Here is a 23,563-nt window from a genome sequence, read left to right on the forward strand (position 1 = left end):
AGCATGACCGGTTTGGCGGTGGGTCAGTCATGGTGTGGGGTGGCATTTCTTTGGGGGGCCGCACAACCCTCCATGTGCTCGCCAGAGGTAGCCTGACAGCCATTAGGTACCGAGATGAGATCCTCAGACCCCTTGTGAGACCATATGCTGGTGCGGTTGGCCCTGGGTTCCTCCTAATGCAAGACAATGCTAGACCTCATGTGGCTGGAGTGTGTCAGCAGTTCCTGCACGAGGAAGGCATTGATGCTATGGACTGGCCCGCCCGTTCCCCAGACCTGAATCCAATTGAGCACATCTGGGACATCATGTTTCGCTCCATCCACCAACGCCACGTTGCACCACAGACTGTCCAGGAGTTGGCGGATGCTTTAGTCCAGGTCTGGGAGGAGATCCCTCAGGAGACCATCCGCCACCTCATCAGGAGCACGCCCAGGCGTTGTAGGGAGGTCATACAGGCACGTGGAGGCCACACACACTACTGAGCCTCATTTTGACTTGTTTTAAGGACATTACATCAAAGTTGGATCAGCCTGTAGTGTGGTTTTCCACTTTAATTTTGTGTGACTCCAAATCCAGACCTCCATGGGTTGATAAATTTGATTTCCATGGATCATTTTTGTGTGATTTTGTTGTCAGCACATTCAACTATGTAAAGAAAAAGTATTTAATAAGAATATTTCATTCATTCAGATCTAGGATGTGTTATTTTAGTGTTCCCTTTATTTTTTTGAGCGTATATATTTACACACCGACGTTTTCCTACTGTACTAACCTACCTTTTCATTCTGTACAACACATTCAACCTCGTTAAAACACATCCACACACACACACAGCGTAGAGACAAAGATTCAGGCACAACCTGGACGTAAATCTGCTGGGGTAATTTAGAGTGTTTCTGTGAGGCATCGTTCACAAACGTCTAATCAAACGCCCCAGTTCTTTTGTCCAATCAAATTCATCCTTGTCAAATGAAGTCGTTGAGCTCCGCATCCAGGGCAGCGGCCATCTCATCAGCCTCTGAGCTGCTTCCTTCCTCTTCCTCATTAGAATCCTTGGTGGACTCGTCCGCCGACTCCCCCTCTTCCTCCTCCATGGCCTCAGCAAGCTTGCGCTTCTGTCCCCTGGAGAGAGAGAATGGTTGATGAGTAAAACCTTTTTGTCTTGACACTTACTGCTATTGACACAAACAGAATGATCTCCTAATATGATGTTACATCGTGTGTATAGATCATACTGAAGGCAGGTCATTTAGGCATTACCAGCAGCACAAAACAACAGCAACAATATTTGAGTAAACAACCAGACATGAAATCTGAACAGTATTACATCCATGTGGGGGTCTTTGGTAACTATCACAACGCTATTCAGACAGAACAGGGGGTTACTGATGTACCAAATCTCCTATATCCCTATCCAACATGAAAAGGACTCACCACTATATTGAAGATTCATAATTTGCCTTGTTCCACACAAGACTGCTCTAACAGTAACACCCCTGAGAACAGTCTGATGTAATGAGAGAGTAGGACTCTTCTCTTCTCCACAGAGCTGCAGCAAGTCTTATTCTACTGTAGCTGTCTAGTTACTGCCGCTGTACCTCTATTCTCCCCCAGCCGACGCCATTCACAAAAGGCTGAGAAATACAGAGAGAGAAAGTCACAGACGGATCACACGGCGTGTGATACATCCGCCTTTCCTTTCTATTCCAGTTAAAGGAGAACGACAGACACAGACAGACAGAGCGAGAGACTGATGCAGCCCCAGCACCTCACATAGGAGCAACGTACACCCTGCCCAGACCAGCGAGACCCCCCCCGAAGGACTAGCACCAAGAGAACTCATGGCAAGAGAGCCTACACCCAGACCACAGTGTCACCAGCCAAGCCCCAACCAGCTGAGACCACCCCAAACAATCCCTGGCCACACCCTATACAGGCCCCCCCAGATTAGGCCTATGCCCCTTCTGGCCCCACGCCCCTGCATCAAGGACCTCAATATGACAGCAGGACATATGTCCAGGCCGTGAGCAGAGCAACAGGCCCAACCTCCACTAATACACTGCCCAAGCAATGTATTATCCGTTATTATCCATTATTTTACCAGGTAAGTTGACTGAGAACACGTTCTCATTTGCAGCAACGACCTGGGGAATAGTTACAGGGGAGAGGAGGGGGATGAATGAGCCAATTGTAAACTGGGGATTATTAGGTGACCGTGATGGTTTGAGGGTCAGATTGGGAATTTAGCCAGGACACTGGGGTTAACACCCCTACTCTTACGATAAGTGCCATGGGATCTTTTAATGACCTCAGAGAGTCAGGACACCCGTTTAACATCCCATCCGAAAGACAGCACCCTACACAGGGCAATGTCCCCAATCACTGCCCTGGGGCATTGGGATATTTTTTTAGACCAGAGGAAAGAGTGCCTCCTACTGGCCCTCCAACACCCATCCAGGGACTGACCAGGACCAACCCTGCTTAGCTTCAGAAGCAAGCCAGCAGTGGTATGCAGGGTGGTATGCTGCTGGCATCCTGCAACCTAAGAGCTATGTATTAGATTCTCAACATGCTCTGCTCACACCTACTGTAATAGTCGTGGCCTAAACCACACGAAAACAGCACTAGACACTATGGAACACAAAGCTTTTACTATCTCATCCTGGAATATACAAGGTCTGCGGATATCTGCCTTTGGCCTAAAGAACAGGAACCAAGACTTCAAAGAAATTGGAAAATAAGACAGTGTCATCCTACAAGAAACATGGTATAGAGGAGACAGTATTGCATCCCAAATATGCCCCCCCTCACAACTCATGCAGCTTTGTCACACGCTGTATCTGTACATAGTCAATGATAGGCTTCGAGGAGACTCCTATGGTAGGTACACCCACAGCTCTTCTCTTGGCAGTAGTACTGTAGATTACTTTATCACTGACAACCCAGAATCGCTCAGAGCATTCACAGTCAGCCCACTGACACCCTTATCAGATCACAATATAATCACAGTCTACTTGAACAGAGCAATACTCAATCACGAGGCATCCAAACCAAAGGAACTGAATAATATTAAGAAATGGTATAGATGGAAGGAAAGTAGTGTAAAAACCAACCAAAAAACAATTAGGCAACAATAAACTTCCTGGACAAAACATTTCACTGTAATAGTTGGTGTAAACTTGGCAGTAGAAAGCCTAAACAGTATATTTGACCTTCCAGCTTCCCTACCAAATCAAAATATGTCAAGCAGACAACCTAAGAAAATGTACAACAATGACAAATGGTTTGATGAAGAATGCAAAAACCTAAGAAAGAAATTGAGAAACCTATCCAAACAAAAACATAGAGACCCAGAAAACCTGAGTCTACGCCTTCACTATGGTGAATCACTAAAACAATACAGAAATACACTACGGAAAAAGAAGGAACAGGACGTCAGAAATCAGCTCAAGGTAATTGAAGAATCCATAGAATCTAACCACTTCTGGGAAAATTGGAACACACTAAACAAACAACACAAAGAGTTATCTATCCAAAACGGAGATGTGTGGATAAACTACTTCTCCATTTTTTTTTAGCTCTATAAAAAACAGCAAAAACATATACATGATCAATTACAAATCTTGGAATCAGCTATTAACGACTACCAGAACCCACTGGATTTTCCAATTACATTGAATGAACTACAGGACAAAATACAAACCCTCAACCCAAAAAGACCTCTGGTGTTGATGGTATTCTGTTCATGAAATGATCAAATATACAGACCACAAATTCCAATTGGCTATACTTAAACTCTTTAAAATAATCCTCAGCTCTGGCATCTTCCCCAATATTTGGAACCAATGACTGATAATCCCAATCCACAAAAGTTGAGACAAATTTGACCCCAATAATTACCCTGGGATATGCATCAACAGCAACCTTGGAAAAATCCTCTGCATTATCATTAACAGCAGACTCGTACATTTCCTCAATGAAAACAATGTACTGAGAAAATGTCAAATTGGCTTTTTACCAAATTACCGTACAACAGACCACGTATTCACCCTGCACACCCTGACAAACAAACAAACGCAAAGTCTTCCCATGCTTTGTTGACTTCAAAAAAGCTTTTGAATCAATTTGGCATGAGTGTTTGCTATACAAATTGATGGAAAGTGGTGTTGGGGGGAAAAAACATCCGACATTATAAAATCCATGTACATAAACAACAAGTGTGCGGTTGAAATGGACAAAAAACACATTTATTTCCACAGGGCCGTGGGGTGAGACAGGGATGCAGTTTAAGCCCCACCCTCTTCAACATATATATAAACAAATTGGCGAGGGCACTAGAACAGGCTGCAGGACCCGGCCTCACCCTACTAGAATCTGAAGTCAAATGTCTACGGTTTGCTGATGATCTGGTGCTTCTGTCCCCAACCAAGGAGGGCCTACAGCAGCACCTAGATCTTCTGCACAGATTGTCAGACCTGGGACCTGACAGTAAATCTCAGTAAGACAAAAATAATAGTGTTCCAAAAAAGGTCCAGCTGCCAGGACCACAAATACAAATTCCATCTAGACACCACTGCCCTAGAGCACACACAAAACGATTCATACCTCGGCCTAAACATCAGCACCACAGGTAACTTCCACAAATCTGTGAAATATCTTAGAGACAAGGCAAGAAGGGCCTTCTATGCCATCAAAAGGAACATAACATTTGACATACCAATTAGGATCTGGCTAAAAATACTTCAATCAGTTATAGAACCCATTACCCTATCATGGTTAAGAGGTCTGGGGTCCGCTCACCAACCAAACATTCACAAAATGGGAAAAATATCCTCTGTGTACAACGTAAAACTCCAAATATGCATGTAGAGCAGAATTAGGCCGATACCCTCTAATTATCAAAATCCAGAAAAGATCTGTTAAATTCTACAACTGCCTAAAAGGAAGTGATTCCCAAACCTTCCATAAAGCCAACACCTACAGAGAGATGAACCTGGAGAAGAGTACCCTAAACAAGCTGGTCCTGGGGCTCTGTTCACAAACAAACACCACAGAGCCCCAGGACAACAACCCAATTCGACCCAAACAAATGAGAAAACCAAAATATAATTACTTGACACATTGGAAAGAATGAACAAAAAACAGAGAAAACTAGAATGCTATTTGGCCCTAAACAGAGAGTACACAGTGGCAGAATACCGGACCCCTGTGACTGACCCAAAACAATGTACAGAGTCAGTGAGCATAGCCTTGTAATTGAGAAAGATTGCCGTAGGCAGACCTGGCTCTCAAGAGAAGACAGGCTGTGCGTACACTGCCCACAAAATGAGGTGGAAACTGAGCTGCATTTCACAACCTCCTAACAAATATATGATATTAGAGACACATATTTCCTTCAGATTACACAGACCCACAAAGAATTCAAAAACAATTCCAATTTTGATAAACTGCCATATCTATTGGGTGAAATACCGCAGTGTGCATCACAGCAGCAAGATTTGTGACCTGTTGCCACAAGAAAAAGGCAACCAGTGAAAATTTGAACTATTTGCACATTTTTACAACACTGTATATAGACAGAATGACATTTTTACAACACTGTATATAGACAGAATGACATTTTTACAACACTGTATATAGACAGAATGACATTTTTACAACACTGTATATAGACAGAATGACATTTTTACAACACTGTATATAGACAGAATATGACATTTTTACAACACTGTATATAGACAGAATGACATTTTTACAACACTGTATATAGACAGAATGACATTTTTACAACACTGTATATAGACAGAATGACATTTTTACAACACTGTATATAGACAGAATGACATTTTTACAACACTGTATATAGACAGAATGACATTTTTACAACACTGTATATAGACAGAATGACATTTTTACAACACTGTATATAGACAGAATGACATTTTTACAACACTGTATATAGACAGAATGACATTTTTACAACACTGTATATAGACAGAATATGACATTTTTACAACACTGTATATAGACAGAATGACATTTTTACAACACTGTATATAGACAGAATGACATTTTTACAACACTGTATATAGACAGAATATGACATTTTTACAACACTGTATATAGACAGAATATGACATTTTTACAACACTGTATATAGACAGAATATGACATTTTTACAACACTGTATATAGACAGAATGACATTTTTACAACACTGTATATAGACAGAATGACATTTTTACAACACTGTATATAGACAGAATGACATTTTTACAACACTGTATATAGACAGAATGACATTTTTACAACACTGTATATAGACAGAATGACATTTTTACAACACTGTTTATAGACAGAATGACATTTTTACAACACTGTATATAGACAGAATGACATTTTTACAACACTGTATATAGACAGAATATGACATTTTTACAACACTGTATATAGACAGAATGACATTTTTACAACACTGTATATAGACAGAATGACATTTTTACAACACTGTATATAGACAGAATATGACATTTTTACAACACTGTATATAGACAGAATATGACATTTTTACAACACTGTATATAGACAGAATATGACATTTTTACAACACTGTATATAGACAGAATGACATTTTTACAACACTGTATATAGACAGAATGACATTTTTACAACACTGTATATAGACAGAATGACATTTTTACAACACTGTATATAGACAGAATGACATTTTTACAACACTGTATATAGACAGAATGACATTTTTACAACACTGTATATAGACAGAATGACATTTTTACAACACTGTATATAGACAGAATATGACATTTTTACAACACTGTATATAGACAGAATGACATTTTTACAACACTGTATATAGACAGAATGACATTTTTACAACACTGTATATAGACAGAATATGACATTTTTACAACACTGTATATAGACAGAATATGACATTTTTACAACACTGTATATAGACAGAATATGACATTTGAAAGTAATATTTGTGTGTGAGTAATATTTACGGTTAACTTTTTATTGTTTATTATTTCACTTTTGTTTATCCCTTTCACTTGCTTTGGTGTAACGGATGTGAAACGGCTAGTTAGCGTTTCAATCGGTGACGTCACTTGCTCTGAGACCTTGAAGTAGTGGTTCCCCTTGCTCTGCAAGGGCCGCGGCTTTTGTGGAGCGATGGGTAACGATGCTTCGTGGGTGACTGTTGTTGATGTGTGCAGCGGGTCCCTGGTTCGCACCCGGGTATGGGCGAGGGGACGGTCTAAAGTTATACTGTTACATTGGCAATGTTAAAATAGGTTCCCCATGCCAATAAAGCCCCTTGAATTGAATTGAGAGAGGTGAAACCAAATGGAGACAGGATAGGACATGTATTCAAGAGACCAAGGGACTCCCTCCAGGGGGGTGAAGGGTTAAACATGCCCACCTCTCCCCTCCTCCACCCCTGGCTCTGTGACATCTCCCCTCTCCCCCCAGTGACACCTCCGCAGCAGAGGGCTCGTTAGCATGATGCTAATGAGGCAGGTAGGGGAGCGTGTACAGTAGGATTACATCACACACACACACACACACACACACCTCCACAGAGAGAGAAGGGGGCTTTCTCATTAGTGGTCTTCTGTCAGTTTGTCCCCCTAACCCTCTCACCAACCCCCACACACACAGAGCAGCAACACTCTTGATTAGTGTGTTCATTAAAACTAGAACCGCTGAAGGCCGACGCCCACTGCCGTTTGATTTTGTGGTGCACCATATGAACCACAAGTGGTAGCGCTTATGTTCACGGCAAATCATTTGACCACACGCCTTGTGTGTTGACGAAACTCTTTTCCTCTGAATTCATCAACAAAAAAGATGTTACTGGACTTTATTACTTACTTGTGGTTGGGTAGGTTACTTTCTAAATTTAATCTGTCCAAAATTGTAATCAGTAAGGTAACTTTTGGATTACCTAAACTCAATAATGTAATCTGATTACCTTCTCCCCTTTAAGAGGCATTAGAAAACGACAAAAAGGATCCATCAAATATTTGACTTCTGGTCAGACACGCTCAGGTGGAACAAATTTAAATTCATCCTGCTACCAGCCACTTTTACCCCTGTTAACAATCCCTCCAGTACCGATGCACACTGGAATAAAAGTACTGGCACTGACCTACCTGTATATAAGACCTGTATATAACTGCTCCTTTTCTCTTCCCTCACACTTCACAGGTTTTATTTATTATCTATATTACTACCTTTATTGAGCATTATCCGGAAAGAGCTCACAAGTTACGCATTTCAACTGTACTCCTTTACACCTGCTGTATCCTGTGCATGAGACAAATCTGGAAAGGAGAAACTTCAAAAGAAACAGCTACTGGACTGTATTACTTACTACTACTACTACTACTACTACTACTACTACTACTACTACTACTACTACTCTAGAACTAATCTAATCTAACATGATTCTTTTTTAGAATCAAATGTATGACATTGTGGTGTTTTCAATGAGTTTCAGGCCTGTAGAGTAGGCAAATACAAAACCTATCCGTAGCCAACAAATCCCTTTTGTACGGTCCCGCTTTACTTGATGAGCATCTTATGGAGACTTCCTAAAGCAATCATATATGCTTCATAAGCACTACATAAATGAGCCACAAATCTATAAAACATATTTCATGCTCCATATAGGTTTAATAAATGTGAAAGAATAAATTGATGTTATGTCACACAGTTATGACACATTATGAATCTTTAGAGAGCATGATATATGGTGATTTGTAAAGCATCTAAGTAGTGCTAATGAAGCCCATAAGATGCTCTTCAAATGACTCTTCTTTCTATATAATTTCAATGATATATTTCCACAAAGGTTTCTTTATGCAATTCATCTTTTATATTTGTGTTTTGAATTATTTATCAAGCATTGGTGCTTATGTTTACGGCAAATCATTTGACCGTTCGCGCTTGCGGGTTGATTTCCTTTTACCTTTGTGAAATGATCTGTAGGCTCCTGGGAAGCCCAGCGGTTCTACTGTTAAAGGTCAGAGGTCATCTAACTTTAGTTTAGGAAAAACTCCTAAAATGGCATCCCAGGTCTAGTATAGTAGCCTGCTGTGTGAAACGTTACTGTCTCTCTAAACTGAACCTTCAGGTGTCGCCCTAACTATGGAATAGTCTTGTCATGCTTGCAACTGAATGACCTACTGGCATCAGGCTGTTTGGATTGTAAACATAGAGCACATATTAGGAGGTAATAGCAAGGTCATGTGGTGGCTAAGAGCAGAGTTGAATTATATCTAGTATTGTATTTGTGTTATCACAGCAGTTATATTACGTTTTATTATGGTTGTCTTTTCAAAACAGGACCATCTCAGCAGGCTGTCATCTGAGAAGTGGAGTTATCAAACTGATCTCATCAGTGAAGACTGGCTGCTGACAGCGAAGAACGTGTGTGTGTTTATCTATGTGTGTGTGTGTGTGTGTTTATATATGTGTGTGTGTGTTTATCTGTGTTTATATATGTGTGTGTGTGTGTATTTATGTGTGTGTATGTGTTTATCTGTGTTTATGTGTGTGTGTATTTATTTTTGTGTGTGTGTAACAGCTCTACATTAATAGTCAGACTCAGGGGGAGGCTGTGTGTGTGTCAGCAGCAGTGGGGAGTTCCTTCACTGATCTCCTCTCCACATGATTACCACCAATCTCAGACACAAGCACCATGGCTATTAATACAGCACACACACACCATACCATCTCACCCTTTAAAACAAACTCATCAATTAATCAGGTTTTTATCAGGAATGTACTTTGTTTCATTAGACAATATTGCATTTTCTACCTATGGATCATCCTTCTCTCCCTTCTCCAACTCCTCCTCTCCTTTTCCTCCCTATCCCTTTCTCATCATAAGCGTCTCAAATTAGCGAGGAGCCTGGGGCTTAAAGTACTCGTTAAGTAGCCCTCAGGAACCCTGGTATTCAGCTCTAACTGCCTGCAACGTGTGGAGAAAGTGTGGAGTGGCTACGGTTAAACGTCCAGTATTGTATTCATCTGAAGGTCCAATGAAAGGCCAGGAGCTACAGTCTAACTCTGGTTCCTCTGAGGATTCAATTCAGTTGAACACAATGTCTCTTTCCTCTGTATTACATACAGTATATCAACTTAGGGAGATGACTGAGCAGGAAGATTCTATAAAAAAAAACCTAGGGTTTCAATTCATATATTTATGAGAGAGAGAACAGAGAGAGAGAGAAGGAAAGAACGAGAACCAGAGAGAGAGAGAAAAGAGAACCAGAGAGAGGGGGGAGAAAGAGAATGGAGAGAAGAGGTGGAGGACAGATCTCTCTTTGTCGGTCTGTCTGCTCTAGCCCCACAGTCTGCTGTGCTACAGCAGGGTTAGCTAACCCTCTAAACAGAGACTTTCCCAAGATTCCTCTCAGACCCTGCTAGACTCCGCTAGAACATGGAGATGACGGAACCTTCTGAAACAGCTCCTTCATTTGCATTTTCTCATTAGAACCTCTGAGATCAGCCAATAACAGAGAACAACTGGTCTGATGTGTTTCTGAAATCACTCAGCTCGGGGAGGAAGAGACTCAGAGAGAAACACCTACATCAAAGTTGTTCTAAACAACATCTGGCCTAACACTATCGAACACCTAGAAATCACTATGTAATGTAGTAGCAGCAGGGGCCAAATCGGCCACAAGTGGATTCTTTACATTTCCTCGAAGCACTTACTCTCAGAGCACCAACTCTATCGAATTCAACGTTTTTATCCAGGGAGAGAAATGATGTATTCTAGCAGTCCCGCTGCAGATCTGTGGTGAACGCTGAAAGGAGCACGCCTGGCTAAAAGGCTAAACTATTGATTGGCTCTCAGCCCAGAGAGAGAGAGAGAGAGAGAGAGAAGTAGGACATATGAAGCGTTCTGTAATGGCCTTAGAGAGACCACAAGACCAGACTGTCAAATGAACACTTGAATAGAAATAGCTTGCTATTATCATGGTAATTTACAGAACTGTTAACTCATTCCGCATGACATGCATCTTTAAACTGTTAGAAAGACTGCTTTCTTGACCCAAGTCATCAAAACATCAGTCATCTTTAAAAGGAGATTGAAGCATTCAACTGAATGTAATCGGCTGAACCCGTGTCTGTCCCACATGTCAATATCATTATGGTCTGGTTGATTTAATTAACATACTGTCAGACGCTGCTTCATGCATGGATGATTCAGAACAGAAGACAAATCAACTTTCTCTAATTACCTGGTGTTAGGGACACAAGGCACATCCGAAATCACTTCCTAATGCAATCATCTGTGGGCTGTGATGAGGCGGTGTCCCGTCTGAGGCAGTTTGTGTGTGTGTGTTGTGATTATATCCAGGGCGTCAATAGGACATGCTCCCCAGCCCTCTGCCATTGTGACGGTGAACTAACAGCCGTAGGTCACACCAGGCCATTCCAGCTCCACACTGGTGTTAGTGTGATGGTAACTGATATGAATGGCACACAATGAGAAGAGAAAACAGGATTGGGAGGATAAAGATGACCTGAAGCGCTCCGTCTGGTCTCAGAGCTGTGTATTTTAGTCACACAGACAGTCCAGACAACACCAACGCAGCCTACATGTTGCAGATAAGACTAGATGAGCTGGGGAAGGTATTGCAGAAGCTGGCGTGTTGCAGCAGTACACAACCCAGTGTTTCTGTTTTGGGTATCCCCCCCCCCCACAGATAAGGGCAGGGCAGTCAGTAGTTAGGAAGCAGGCAGCAGAAGCAGCTCTGTGAGAGTCTCCTGGGCTCCAAACACTTCCCACAATCCTGTGGCGCAGGGAGACGCTACGGGGAAACACCAGCAGAGATGAAAGGGGATAAGAGGAGATGAGAAAGGGGGAGAAGACGAGAGATGGGTAGTGCAGAGAAGAGGTGGGTGCCAAATGCTAAAGACCCCCCCCCAAAAAAGACTAGATACAACTCCATTTTCCCTGTCTGTGAATCGGTCTCTTCAATGTATATGCAGTTTACACAATACAGAGGAAGAGATGGTGATGTTGCAGAAGGAGAGAGCAGGGTGTGTGTGTCTGAGTGAGTAAGTGAGGAGGGAGAGTATCAGAGAGCGAGACGAGGGAATAGAGAAAGAAAGAGAGCGAAAGAGTAAAAGGAAGTCTGGGGGAAACCCCGACACGACAGCAGACTTCAAGCAGCTCCGAGCTGTTCTTGAGAACACATCTGACAGCTCAGAGTTTGACACTGCTTAAAGAGAGAGAGAGAGAGAGAGAGAGACAGACAGAGAGAGAGATCCAGGGAATGAGAAAGGAGAACAAAGACATGTGTGTGGTGTGTTTGAGGGGGAGAGAGAGAGAGAGAGAGAGAGAGAGAGAGAGAGAGAGAGAGAGAGAGAGAGAAGAAAAAAGGGGAAAAAGAAAGAGGGAAGACAATACAGAGAGGAAGGGGAGAAAGAGACAAATGGAATCTTTTCAAGGACACCAGAGTCTAAAGAGAAAATGGAGGCTCTTCATCTGCTAAGATGTATTGCCAGTGCAAATGGAGAATGCAGAACTTATCACAGTGCACCAGCAGTTCCTCTAACCAGTCACCATATTAACAGCGGATTAAACACAAATACCATGCAGGAAGTAGTTCTATCAACACTGGGTCCCAAATGGCACCGTATTCCCTTCATAGTGCACTACTTTTCCTCAAGCCCATAAGGCCTGGCTCTTTCTGTAACCTAATTAAAGGAGCCACACAGAGGAAGATGAAAGAAGGTAATTTGGCTAGGAGAAGGAGGGGACAAGTTGTGAGGGATGTGTTGGGGAGCTTTGCTTCGCCATGCTGAAACCACAATCACTGTTTCAATACAGGAGCAGGGGAATGAAAAACACAGAAATGCAAAACAGCACGACAACACGCACCCACATAATAAAAACATTCATCCCAGACATTGTTTTTTTTTTACCCAAGTGCTTTCTCTTCCCCCACAAAGTTGTTTCATCGATGACCATCACAGAACGAACTCAGTGAAAACCTGCTGAAGGTGCCAAAGCAAAGGCATCTCAGTCTCAGCTGAACGTGAGAGATGTGTGTGTCCTCACATGAGTGTCACTATCTCCTGCCCCTCTGTCCCTCCAGTCCCTTAGCCCTCCCCCGTCCCCGTCACAACCAGATTAAAGGCTCTGGGCTTCCTGTCATAAGTCTGTTTTTTCCTCTCTGTTCCCTCTGAAGACACAGACATCTCTGGCAGGACTGTCTTTAATGACTCATTATTTATTCATTGAGTTTGACCGGGTCAAACCCTGTTCATTGATTTATCAGCTCAGCCCCTTGACGTTCTCCTAACCCTGTCCACTCTCATTACTACTAGTGTAGTGTCTAACCCTGGCCACTCTCATTACTACTAGTGCAGTGTCTAACCCTGGCCACTCTCATTACTACTAGTGTAGTGTCTAACCCTGTCCACTCTCATTACTACTAGTGTAGTGTCTAACCCTGTCCACTCTCATTACTACTAGTGTAGTGTCTAACCCTGGCCACTCTCATTACTACTAGTGTAGTGTCTAACCCTGGCCACTCTCATTACTACTAGTGTAGTGTCTAACCCTGGCCACTCTCATTACTACTAGTGTAGTGTCTAACCCTGTCCACTCTCATTACTACTAGTGTAGTGTCTAACCCTGTCCACTCTCATTACTACTAGTGTAGTGTCTAACCCTGTCCACTCTCATTACTACTAGTGTAGTTTCTAACCCTGTCCACTCTCATTACTACTAGTGTAGTGTCTAACCCTGGCCACTCTCATTACTACTAGTGCAGTGTCTAACCCTGGCCACTCTCATTACTACTAGTGCAGTGTCTAACCCTGGCCACTCTCATTACTACTAGTGTAGTGTCTAACCCTGGCCACTCTCATTACTACTAGTGTAGTGTCTAACCCTGGCCACTCTCATTACTACTAGTGTAGTGTCTAACCCTGTCCACTCTCATTACTACTAGTGTAGTGTCTAACCCTGGCCACTCTCATTACTACTAGTGTAGTGTCTAACCCTGGCCACTCTCATTACTACTAGTGTAGTGTCTAACCCTGGCCACTCTCATTACTACTAGTGTAGTGTCTAACCCTGGCCACTCTCATTACTACTAGTGTAGTGTCTAACCCTGGCCACTCTCATTACTACTAGTGTAGTGTCTAACCCTGGCCACTCTCATTACTACTAGTGTAGTGTCTAACCCTGGCCACTCTCATTACTACTAGTGTAGTGTCTAACCCTGGCCACTCTCATTACTACTAGTGTAGTGTCTAACTCTGGACTTACTGCCTATTTAAGCGAACATGTGTAGCTTTGCTCAGCTTTCAGATTAGCATCCATTGATACACTTAACAGGAGTCTAAAATCTGCAGTGTGCTCAGACTGAATCAGACTGGAATCTCAATCTGTGCTCAGTCCTCATCATTATAAAGGAAGATGCAGCGTTCAAGGCTAGATGCAGGCCACATACAATCAGCATTCTAAACCAAGACTGTAGGGGAACGGAATCAGACTGGAACCTCAATCTGTGCTCACACAACCGTTTTCATTTTTATTTTATAGGCATGGTAAAGACCTCCAAGCATTAAGCTGTGACTTTTATGAGCGACATCACTGACAACAGCTTAGGACACAAAGTCATCCGTTTCAATGCAACACGTGCCGCCTGCTTTCAAGTCGTTTGTTTTCAATAGCATAGATGTTTCACTTCACACTCGACTCCGCTGGCTTCCATGACGACTGAACAATCAGAGGTTTCCCTGAGGACCAATCACAGCTGCAAGATGGAGGGTAATTAAACTAATACTTATTTATTGTCTCCTGTCTAACTCAATATTTAAGCTGTGGCTGTTTGACTCTGCTCTGTAATGATGCTATTAACATGGCTGTACCGAGTTTAGACTGGCCACAACATCAGGTCAGAATGTTAGGCTATGTAATGGAAACAGGCTTCCATGTAAAGCATGTGGACAAATAAAAATACCCTAAAATAACAGAGGTAAAAAACAAGATGGAACAGTTGTAACATTTGTTTGGTCCATCATCCATATTGCCATGTCTTCAAAGCTTTCGCGCTGGACTTCTCATTCACCCCCCCAAGAATATGCAGTTGGTCCCCCTTTGCTGCTATAATAGCCTCCACTCTTCTAGGAAGGCTTTCCACTAGATGTTGGAACATTGCTGAGGGGACTTGCTTCCATTCAGCCATAAGAGCATTCGTGAGGTTGGGCACTGATGTTGGCCGATTAGGCCTGGCTTGCAGTCGGCTTTCCAATTCACCCCCAAGGTGTTTGATGGGGTTTAGGTCAGGGCTCTGTACAAGCCAGTCAAGTTCTTTCATAACCGATCTCGACAATCCATTTCTGTATGGACCTCACTTTGTGCAAGGGGGCATTTTCATACTGAAACAGGAAAGGTCTTTCCCAAACTGTTGCCACAAATTTGGAAGCACAGGATTGTCTAGAATGTCATTCTACTAAGGTCCTTCTACTGGCAATGTTCATCTATGGAGATTGCATGGCTGTGCGGTTGATTGTATACACCTGTCAGCAATTGGTGTGGCTGAAATAGCCGAATCTACTCATTTGAAGGGGTGTCTATTCGCTGAACAAAAAATATAAAAACGCAACATGCAACAATTTTTACAATTTTACTGAGTTACAATTCATTTGAAAAAAAATCTATTAGGTTCTTATCTACGGATTTCACATGACTAGGCCCACCCACTGGGGAGCCAGGCCCATCCAATCAGAATGAGTTTTCCCCACAAAAGGGCTTTATTACAGACAGTCATCAGCTGTCCGGGTGGCTGGTCTCAGACGATCCCACAGGTGAAGAAGTCGGATGTGGAAGTGGGCTGGCGTGGTTACATGTGGACAGCGTTTGTGAGGCTGGTTGGATGTACTGCCAAATGCTCTACATCGGAGGTGCTTTATGGTAGAAAAATAAACATTAAATTATCTGGCAACAGCTCTGATGGACATTCCTGTGGCATTGTGTTGTGTGGCATTTTATTGTCACCAGCACAAGGTCCATCTGTGTAATGATCATGCTGTTTAATCAGCTTCTTGGTATGCCACACCTGTCAGGTGGATGGATTATCTCGGCAAAGGAGAAATGCTCACTAACAGGGATGTAAACACATTTGTGCACAAGACTGAGAAATAGGCATTTTGTGCTTCTGGAAAATTTCTGGGATCAGCTCATGAAATATGGACCAAGACTTTACATGTGGCGTTTACATTTTTGTTCAGTATATATTATTATATAGGAGGATACAGTACAGAGCAGGCAGCGGGCAGTTTATGTTTTTGAAACAGTCCGACCCTGTGACCTGTAGCAAACTACATGCTGGGTAGCAGAGCTAAAACTGAGACAGAAAACATTTGATACCACAAGAAACAAAATAATACTCACTACTCTCACTTTAACTGTAGGCAGAAGAGAGAAAAAGCCCAGCAAGCCAGAAGATGGAGGAAAAGCAGCAGGACGAACTGACCCTGCAGAGTTGTGTTTTCAAAATGAACCTTTCTCCTGGTGGCCAAGTTGGGAGCTGCTTCACATCAATAGCTCTGGGAGAACAGGAACCAAGATGTATACTTGGATCCAATCTCAGACGCTGACTTGAAAGAGGTTCTTTCAACTTCAGTACTCGGTATCTCACGCAGGTGGTGAAACTGGCAAAATAACACCAACAGAATGCTGCTCAGATTTTTATTTTATACCTTTATTTAACTAGACAAGAACAAAATCTTATTTACAATGACGGCCTACTTGTAAAGGCCCTCGGCCAAACCCTCCCCTAATGACACTGGGCCAATTAGGCGCCACCCTATGGGACTCCCGATCACGGCCGGTTGTGATACAGCCCAGGTTCGAACCTGGGTCCGTAGTGACGCCTCTAGCACTGCGATGCAGTGCCTTAGACCACTGCGCCACTCCGGAGGCCAGATTACAAAGAGGACGTAACATTTTTAAAAAGTAAACATTGGAAAGAGAATGACGATGGGAAACGGTATATTCTCAGACGCAAGACTTGGCCTGTAGAGATAATGATGGTACCGTCTGAGTGGTAACCACCCACCCTTCTACCACCAGCCTATAACACCACTCAGCCAGGAACATGCCCCCACCACCACCACCCTGCTACTTCCAACACACCCCAGCCAGGTAGTGAGCAGAGCTGGTTAAATGAGCAGCCTGGTCTCTGAGTTCTGAGGTGTCCTTCGTCAGACAGCTAATTGCCTTGTTCTGCCATGTGTGACGTGTCATTCTCTAATGAGGGCTCTGACAGACACTGTTCTAGAGTCACCATGGGCTCTCTGACACTCTCCTCCACACCATGGTATCAGATAGTCCTCTCTACAGTAACCATGGCGCCACCAGTCATACTAATGGCAAGCTCCCACTGACCATGTGGGAAGGAGAAATCGCATACTGTCCTCCCTTGATATGTGGTCCAATCATGTGCATTGGAGGTGGTTCGGTGAATCACACTTGTGTAATGATTCACCTGGCCTGACACCTGAAGCTGTCTGTAGAGTCAGAATGATTTGAGCTACAAACTATGAAAAGCTGAGACACGACACGTGGGACATGTTTTGCTCTATGACGCTCACAAGCTACACAAGAGTCTCTACAAGGGTAAGGGGTTCTTCTACATAGAAGATCATAGGAAATCCCAGGACAGAGTGTCTGTCACAAACGCCACACAGTTGCCACTGACATTTGTCAATAAAACTCTTGAACGCCACGGTTTATGTCAAATTGCTTTGTGTTCTATTTGTAGCCCTGGTCGTCCTGAAAAGAACATGGTAAAACACTTCATTGTGAGGCTAAATATAAAGGGCTGGACATGCAGATGAATGAAAAGACGATTTTAGCAGGGGTCTCAGGAATGATAGGGTTAATTAAGAGGGGGAAAAAGGAATCTGCTTCCTGCACCACGGCTTGGAACAGAGAGAGAAGAGAATAATACTGGAAACTAGGTCAGATTACTTGCAGTTTTCTTATTTGTGAATTTTTGTCTCTTCCTTCTTAGTATTTGTGAAAAGCCTTAGTAAGCATTCCCATTTCTCAGTCAGTCTGCCTCATCTCTCGCTCCTCCCCCGCATACAGCTCTGTTCATCCTACAGCAACACAACTCAGAAAGGAATGTGTGAATAACTTTGGACACGCTGCCTAGCGCTATACTACACCTTCCTGCTGGACTACCCTGGTCTGCTGGAGGCCTCTGGTTTGCTCTGCAGCTCTGGTGAGAAAAAGCCTGTCACGTCTCTGCTGTCTGCTCGGGGCAGCAGCACCATGCAGGGCTCAGGAGGCTCAGGTTGTGTCTCAAAATGGTACCCTCTTTCTTATAGGGCTCTAGTCAAAATAAATGCACTAAATAGGGCAGGGATGGGAACCTTTGATGGGGATGAGGGCCACAAAACATCTGAACTCATCATGAGGGTCCGCAGTTCTCTCTTGGGGCTGCGTACACACAGAGCAAGGCTGTGTGTTACCTGCTAAATCATCCCCAGGGAAAATGCTCTCCTTCTCTCATCTTCACAGGATCCATTAGTACACGAGACATGTTCTGTGGGCAAAGCAGTGCTTGAGCAACAACAGGCTTACACAAGCTTCCTCCCGCACGCGCACACACTTCCTGTACAAAGATCATTCTCATCTTAGCTGCCTCTCCCAGAACACTCTATTTGACAGCTGACCTTCTAACTACCCGTATACATTCCTCCACACCTTTCCTTTCCCCTGACCTTCCATCTGAACAGCAGCTCTGGGCAGTAAAAGCACTAGAAAGGGAGGGAGTGGGAGGGTTGCTCAGTGAACCACCAGCGGTAATGGAACAACCGTAGCAGTAAAGGCTGACAGAGAATCACAGCAGAGCAGAGCCCAGAACAGCACACTGGGTGTACCTACAGTACACATAGAACACATAGGATTCAATTAAATCAACTGCACAACAATGTGAGCATTGGTATTGCGGTAAAAGTGCTGACGCACCACTTTTACAAACTAATTTGAAGTAGTTTTTGTTGTTTAAAAAAAGAAAGAAAAGAATCCTCTTCCTTTGAAGCGTCAGTCACCTGCAGAGTTTCCTTTATTACTGTGGAATGTTGAAGTAAACCGTAGCGGAGCGATGACAACAGAACGCTTGGCAGGGTAAGCAAGATATGAGCGCTTCGACTTTTACAGTAATAAGGAAAACAACACCTGAAGACAAACAATTCAACATGGTTTAATCCTGTTCTTAGCGTCTTATCTGAGAGTTACAGTTACTATTACAGTAGTCTAACAGTACTGTAGTCTTGTGGGGATGAACCCAACTTAAATATGTTCGCCTATGATTCACACTACTATTCTAGGTAATATCTTCAATTAGAAATTGATGTTGCTTATGTCTCCTTAGAGGGAATATTTTTCAAAATGCACCGGCCAGAGCTTTACCATGAGTGGTGCAATGATTTAGTAAATTCATTTAATTTCAACATTAATGTGGTTTATCAGACTCCCTGAATGAAACGCTATTCTCTTCATAGCGAGGAAAGACCTGAGTAGCCACATGAAGAGTCTACCCCCTGTCGTGGTAAAGCATGGATGCTGAAAAAAACATTCCAGAGCCTCTACATATCTCACTCAACTGGACCATGAGAGACATTGCTAGAGAAAGCGGATGCTATAAAGTTATAGGTGGAAGACTGAGACCAGTGATGCGGTTTGGCTCTACTGCATTCTGCCTTACAGAGGAAAGGGGAAAATGTTCAAGGGAAACAAGTCTGACGAGCTCTACATTATCATGCATCAGCATGCGAAATTAAGCAGAAAAACTCATTTGAACTCAAACATTGGTGCTCGACAAGATGAACGCAGTGGGTATATCTCTCTCCTTAGAGAACTTGTGTGAAGTGATTAAGATGAGGAACTGCTTGAAGTAGCTTTGTGATCGGCACTCTTATGGTATTGATAACGGCAGACTGAACACTTCAGAAAGAACCGTATATGCGTTAAAGACATCACATCCAGTTACTTTTCAATGAATACAAACCAATCAATTCAAAGTTAGCCCCACAACCTATCCAAAGTGACACGAGGTGGCTCTTCTGGATTCAGTCATTTGCTGTGTATTAAGTCTCCCGTTTGAAGCATTGTATGTAAGAGCTACAGTATGCATACGCTTAAAGACCACATCCAGGTACTGGACGCAGACACCAACACCTACGCATTTAGTACTGGACAGTCCCTGATACACAACTTCATTCACTAACAGCACTAAAAGGGATGTGGGCCAGTTTAATTTTAGGAACAGAGGAGAACATACAAAAACCATTAGCTATCCCACCAATTATATAACACCGCATAGAAACCCCTGAGGTGATCCACGTTTCACTTTGTATGGATTTTTTTGGAGGGAGGGAGGGGGAGATAGCAAATATGTAAATGAGCATTCATATTTTGAATTCTATATTTCATGAGAACATGAATATGAGGCGTTTAGTTAATCCCTGTACAGAGGGCAGAGTGCCAGACATGCACATCTCTCTGTAGCAACACTAGCTACAGCTTAGGGAGGGAGGAAGGAGGGGGGCAGAGAGAGGGGGAGGGAGGGAGGGAGAGAGCAAAAATAAAGAGAGAATAAGACATATGTGAAGGTGGAGAGGGAAGGATGGAGAGAGTGAAAGAAAAATACATTTTATTATTATTATTTTTTAAACATTTGAGTCATTTAGCAGATGCTCTAATCCAGAGTGACTTACAGGAGAGACAATAGGGTTTAGTGCCTTGCTCAAGAGCACAGACCGATTTTTCACTTAGTCGGCTTGGGGATTAGAACCAGCCACCTTTCATTACTGGCCCAGCGGTCTTAACACTAGGCTACCAGCCACCCGATGACAGAAAGAACGAGGGAAAGAGTGACAGAAAACAGACAAAGCATGCTGCTGAGATATATTTACCTCGTCTGTCCAGTCAAGGAACACATATGACAAAAGGAAGAGAAACTGATGACAGCCTGTCTCTGTGTTTTAGTTCTGCACCGAGCAGAGTGAAGAAGCCCAAAGCAGCAGCAAAATGTCAATAACCCGCTGTCTCCGTAGTCTTATTTCACCCAAAAGGAAAGGCAGACATGCCCAACATGGTCATTTATTATGAAAATGTTTGACGCTGTATTAATTGTTCTACTTGGTTGATTATGATACACTGTATATAAGTTCTGGTAACATGTTGATTATGATACACTGTATATAAGTTCTGGTAACATGTTGATTATGATACACTGTATATAAGTTCTGGTAACATGTTGATTATGATACACTGTATATAAGTTCTGGTAACATGTTGATTATGATACACTGTATATAAGTTCTGGTAACATGTTGATTATGATACACTGTATATAAGTTCTGGTAACATGTTGATTATGATACACTGTATATAAGTTCTGGTAACATGTTGATTATGATACACTGTATATAAGTTCTGGTAACATGTTGATTATGATACACTGTATATAAGTTCTGGTAACATGTTGATTATGATACACTGTATATAAGTTCTGGTAACATGTTGATTATGATACACTGTATATAAGTTCTGGTAACATGTTGATTATGATATACTGTATATAAGTTCTGGTAACATGTTGATTATGATACACTGTATATAAGTTCTGGTAACATGTTGATTATGATATACTGTATATAAGTTCTGGTAACATGTTGATTATGATACACTGTATATAAGTTCTGGTAACATGTTGATTATGATACACTGTATATAAGTTCTGGTAACATGTTGATTATGATACACTGTATATAAGTTCTGGTAAATATGTTCATAATGATTCAGTGGATAAGTTCTGGTAAATATGTTCATAATGATTCAGTATATAAGTTCTGGTAAATATGTTCATAATGATTCAGTGGATAAGTTCTGGTAAATATGTTCATAATGATTCAGTGGATAAGTTCTGGTAAATATGTTCATAATGATTCAGTGGATAAGTTCTGGTAAATATGTTCATAATGATTCAGTGGATAGGTTCTGGTAAATATGTTCATAATGATTCTCTATATAAGTGCTTTTATTATGCTCTGACTCAGATGAGACTGTGGATCCTCATAAATACATTGTGATCATCCAAACGGACACAGATGCATTGTGATCATCCAAACGGACACAGATGCATTGTGATCATCCAAACGGACACAGATGCATTGTGATCATCCAAACGGACACAGATGCATTGTGATCATCCAAACGGACACAGATGCATTGTGATCATCCAAACGGACACAGATGCATTGTGATCATCCAAACGGACGCAGATGCATTGTGATCATCCAAACTGACGCAGATGCATTGTAATCATCCAAACTGACGCAGATGCATTGTAATCATCCACACTGACGCAGATGCATTGTAATCATCCAAACTGACGCTGATGCACTGTGATCATCCAAACTGATACAGATGCATTGTGATCATCCAAACTGATACAGATGCATTGTGATCATCCAAACTGATACAGATGCATTGTGATCATCCAAACTGATACGGATGCATTGTGATCATCCAAACTGATACAGTGTGGTCCTCCTAACTGAGGCAGACACAGTGAGGAGGAATACAGTAGCTAAGTAGGGCATGCAGCACCTAAAACCTAAATACTGCATTACATTACATAACAAACCCCCTCTACTCCTGAGGGCTGAGGTGGTTGGGAAGGAAAGGAAGGCAATGACGATACAGAAAAGCACCCTAGTACAATACAGTACATTGTACATACAGTACCATGAGTGTTTACAGCAAAGTTTACACAAACGTTATCATCTAAATAGTGATGAGCTAGCTATCCGTTGACATGCACTACCAGTCAAAAGTTTGGACACTTACTCATTCCAGGATTTTTCTGAATTGTTTACCATTATTTAGATTGTAGAATAATAGTGAAGACATCAAAACTATGGAATCACGTAGTAACCAAAAAAGTGTTAAACGAAACAAAATACATTTTAGATTCTTCAAAGTAGCCACCCTTTGCATTGATGACAGCTTTGCACACACTTGGCATTCTCTCAACTAGCTTCATGAGGTAGTCACCTGGAATGCATTTCAATGAACAGGTGTGCATTGTTAAAAGTTCACTTGTGGAATTTCTTTCCTTCTCAATACGTTTGAGCCAATCAGTCGTGTTGTGACAAGGAAGGTGTGGTAAACAGAAGATAGCCCTATTTGGTAAAAGACCAAGCTCATATTATAAAGAACAACTCAAATAAGCAAAGAGAAACGACAGTCCATCATTACTTTAAGACATGAAGGTAAATCAATCCGGATTATTTCAAGAACTTTGAAAGATTCTTCTAGTGCAGTTGCAAAAACCATCAATCTCATGAGGACCACCACAGGAAAGGAAGACCCAGAGTTACCTCTGCTGCAAAGGATACATTATTTAGAGTTAACTGCACCTCAGATTGCAGCCCAAATAAATGCTTGAGAGTTCAAGTAACACACACATCTCAACATCAAC

General features: G+C 42.3%; 1 protein-coding gene across 2 annotated transcripts in view; it reads right to left on the bottom strand.

Annotated features, from left to right (window-relative positions):
* Positions 1–609: 609 nt before the first annotated feature.
* Positions 610–23,563, bottom strand: part of LOC112229667 (RNA polymerase II subunit A C-terminal domain phosphatase) — a 141,539-nt gene continuing 118,585 nt past the window's right edge. For both annotated transcript variants that reach the window (XM_024395619.2, XM_024395618.2), the window contains one exon: positions 610–1,122. In XM_024395619.2, coding sequence (XP_024251387.1) covers positions 966–1,122 — 157 coding nt within the window. In that variant the 3' untranslated portion in view covers positions 610–965. The remainder of the gene's footprint in view (positions 1,123–23,563) is intronic.

This window comes from Oncorhynchus tshawytscha, linkage group LG31 (genome assembly GCF_018296145.1).
Source record: "Oncorhynchus tshawytscha isolate Ot180627B linkage group LG31, Otsh_v2.0, whole genome shotgun sequence".
Lineage (NCBI taxonomy): Eukaryota > Metazoa > Chordata > Actinopteri > Salmoniformes > Salmonidae > Oncorhynchus > Oncorhynchus tshawytscha.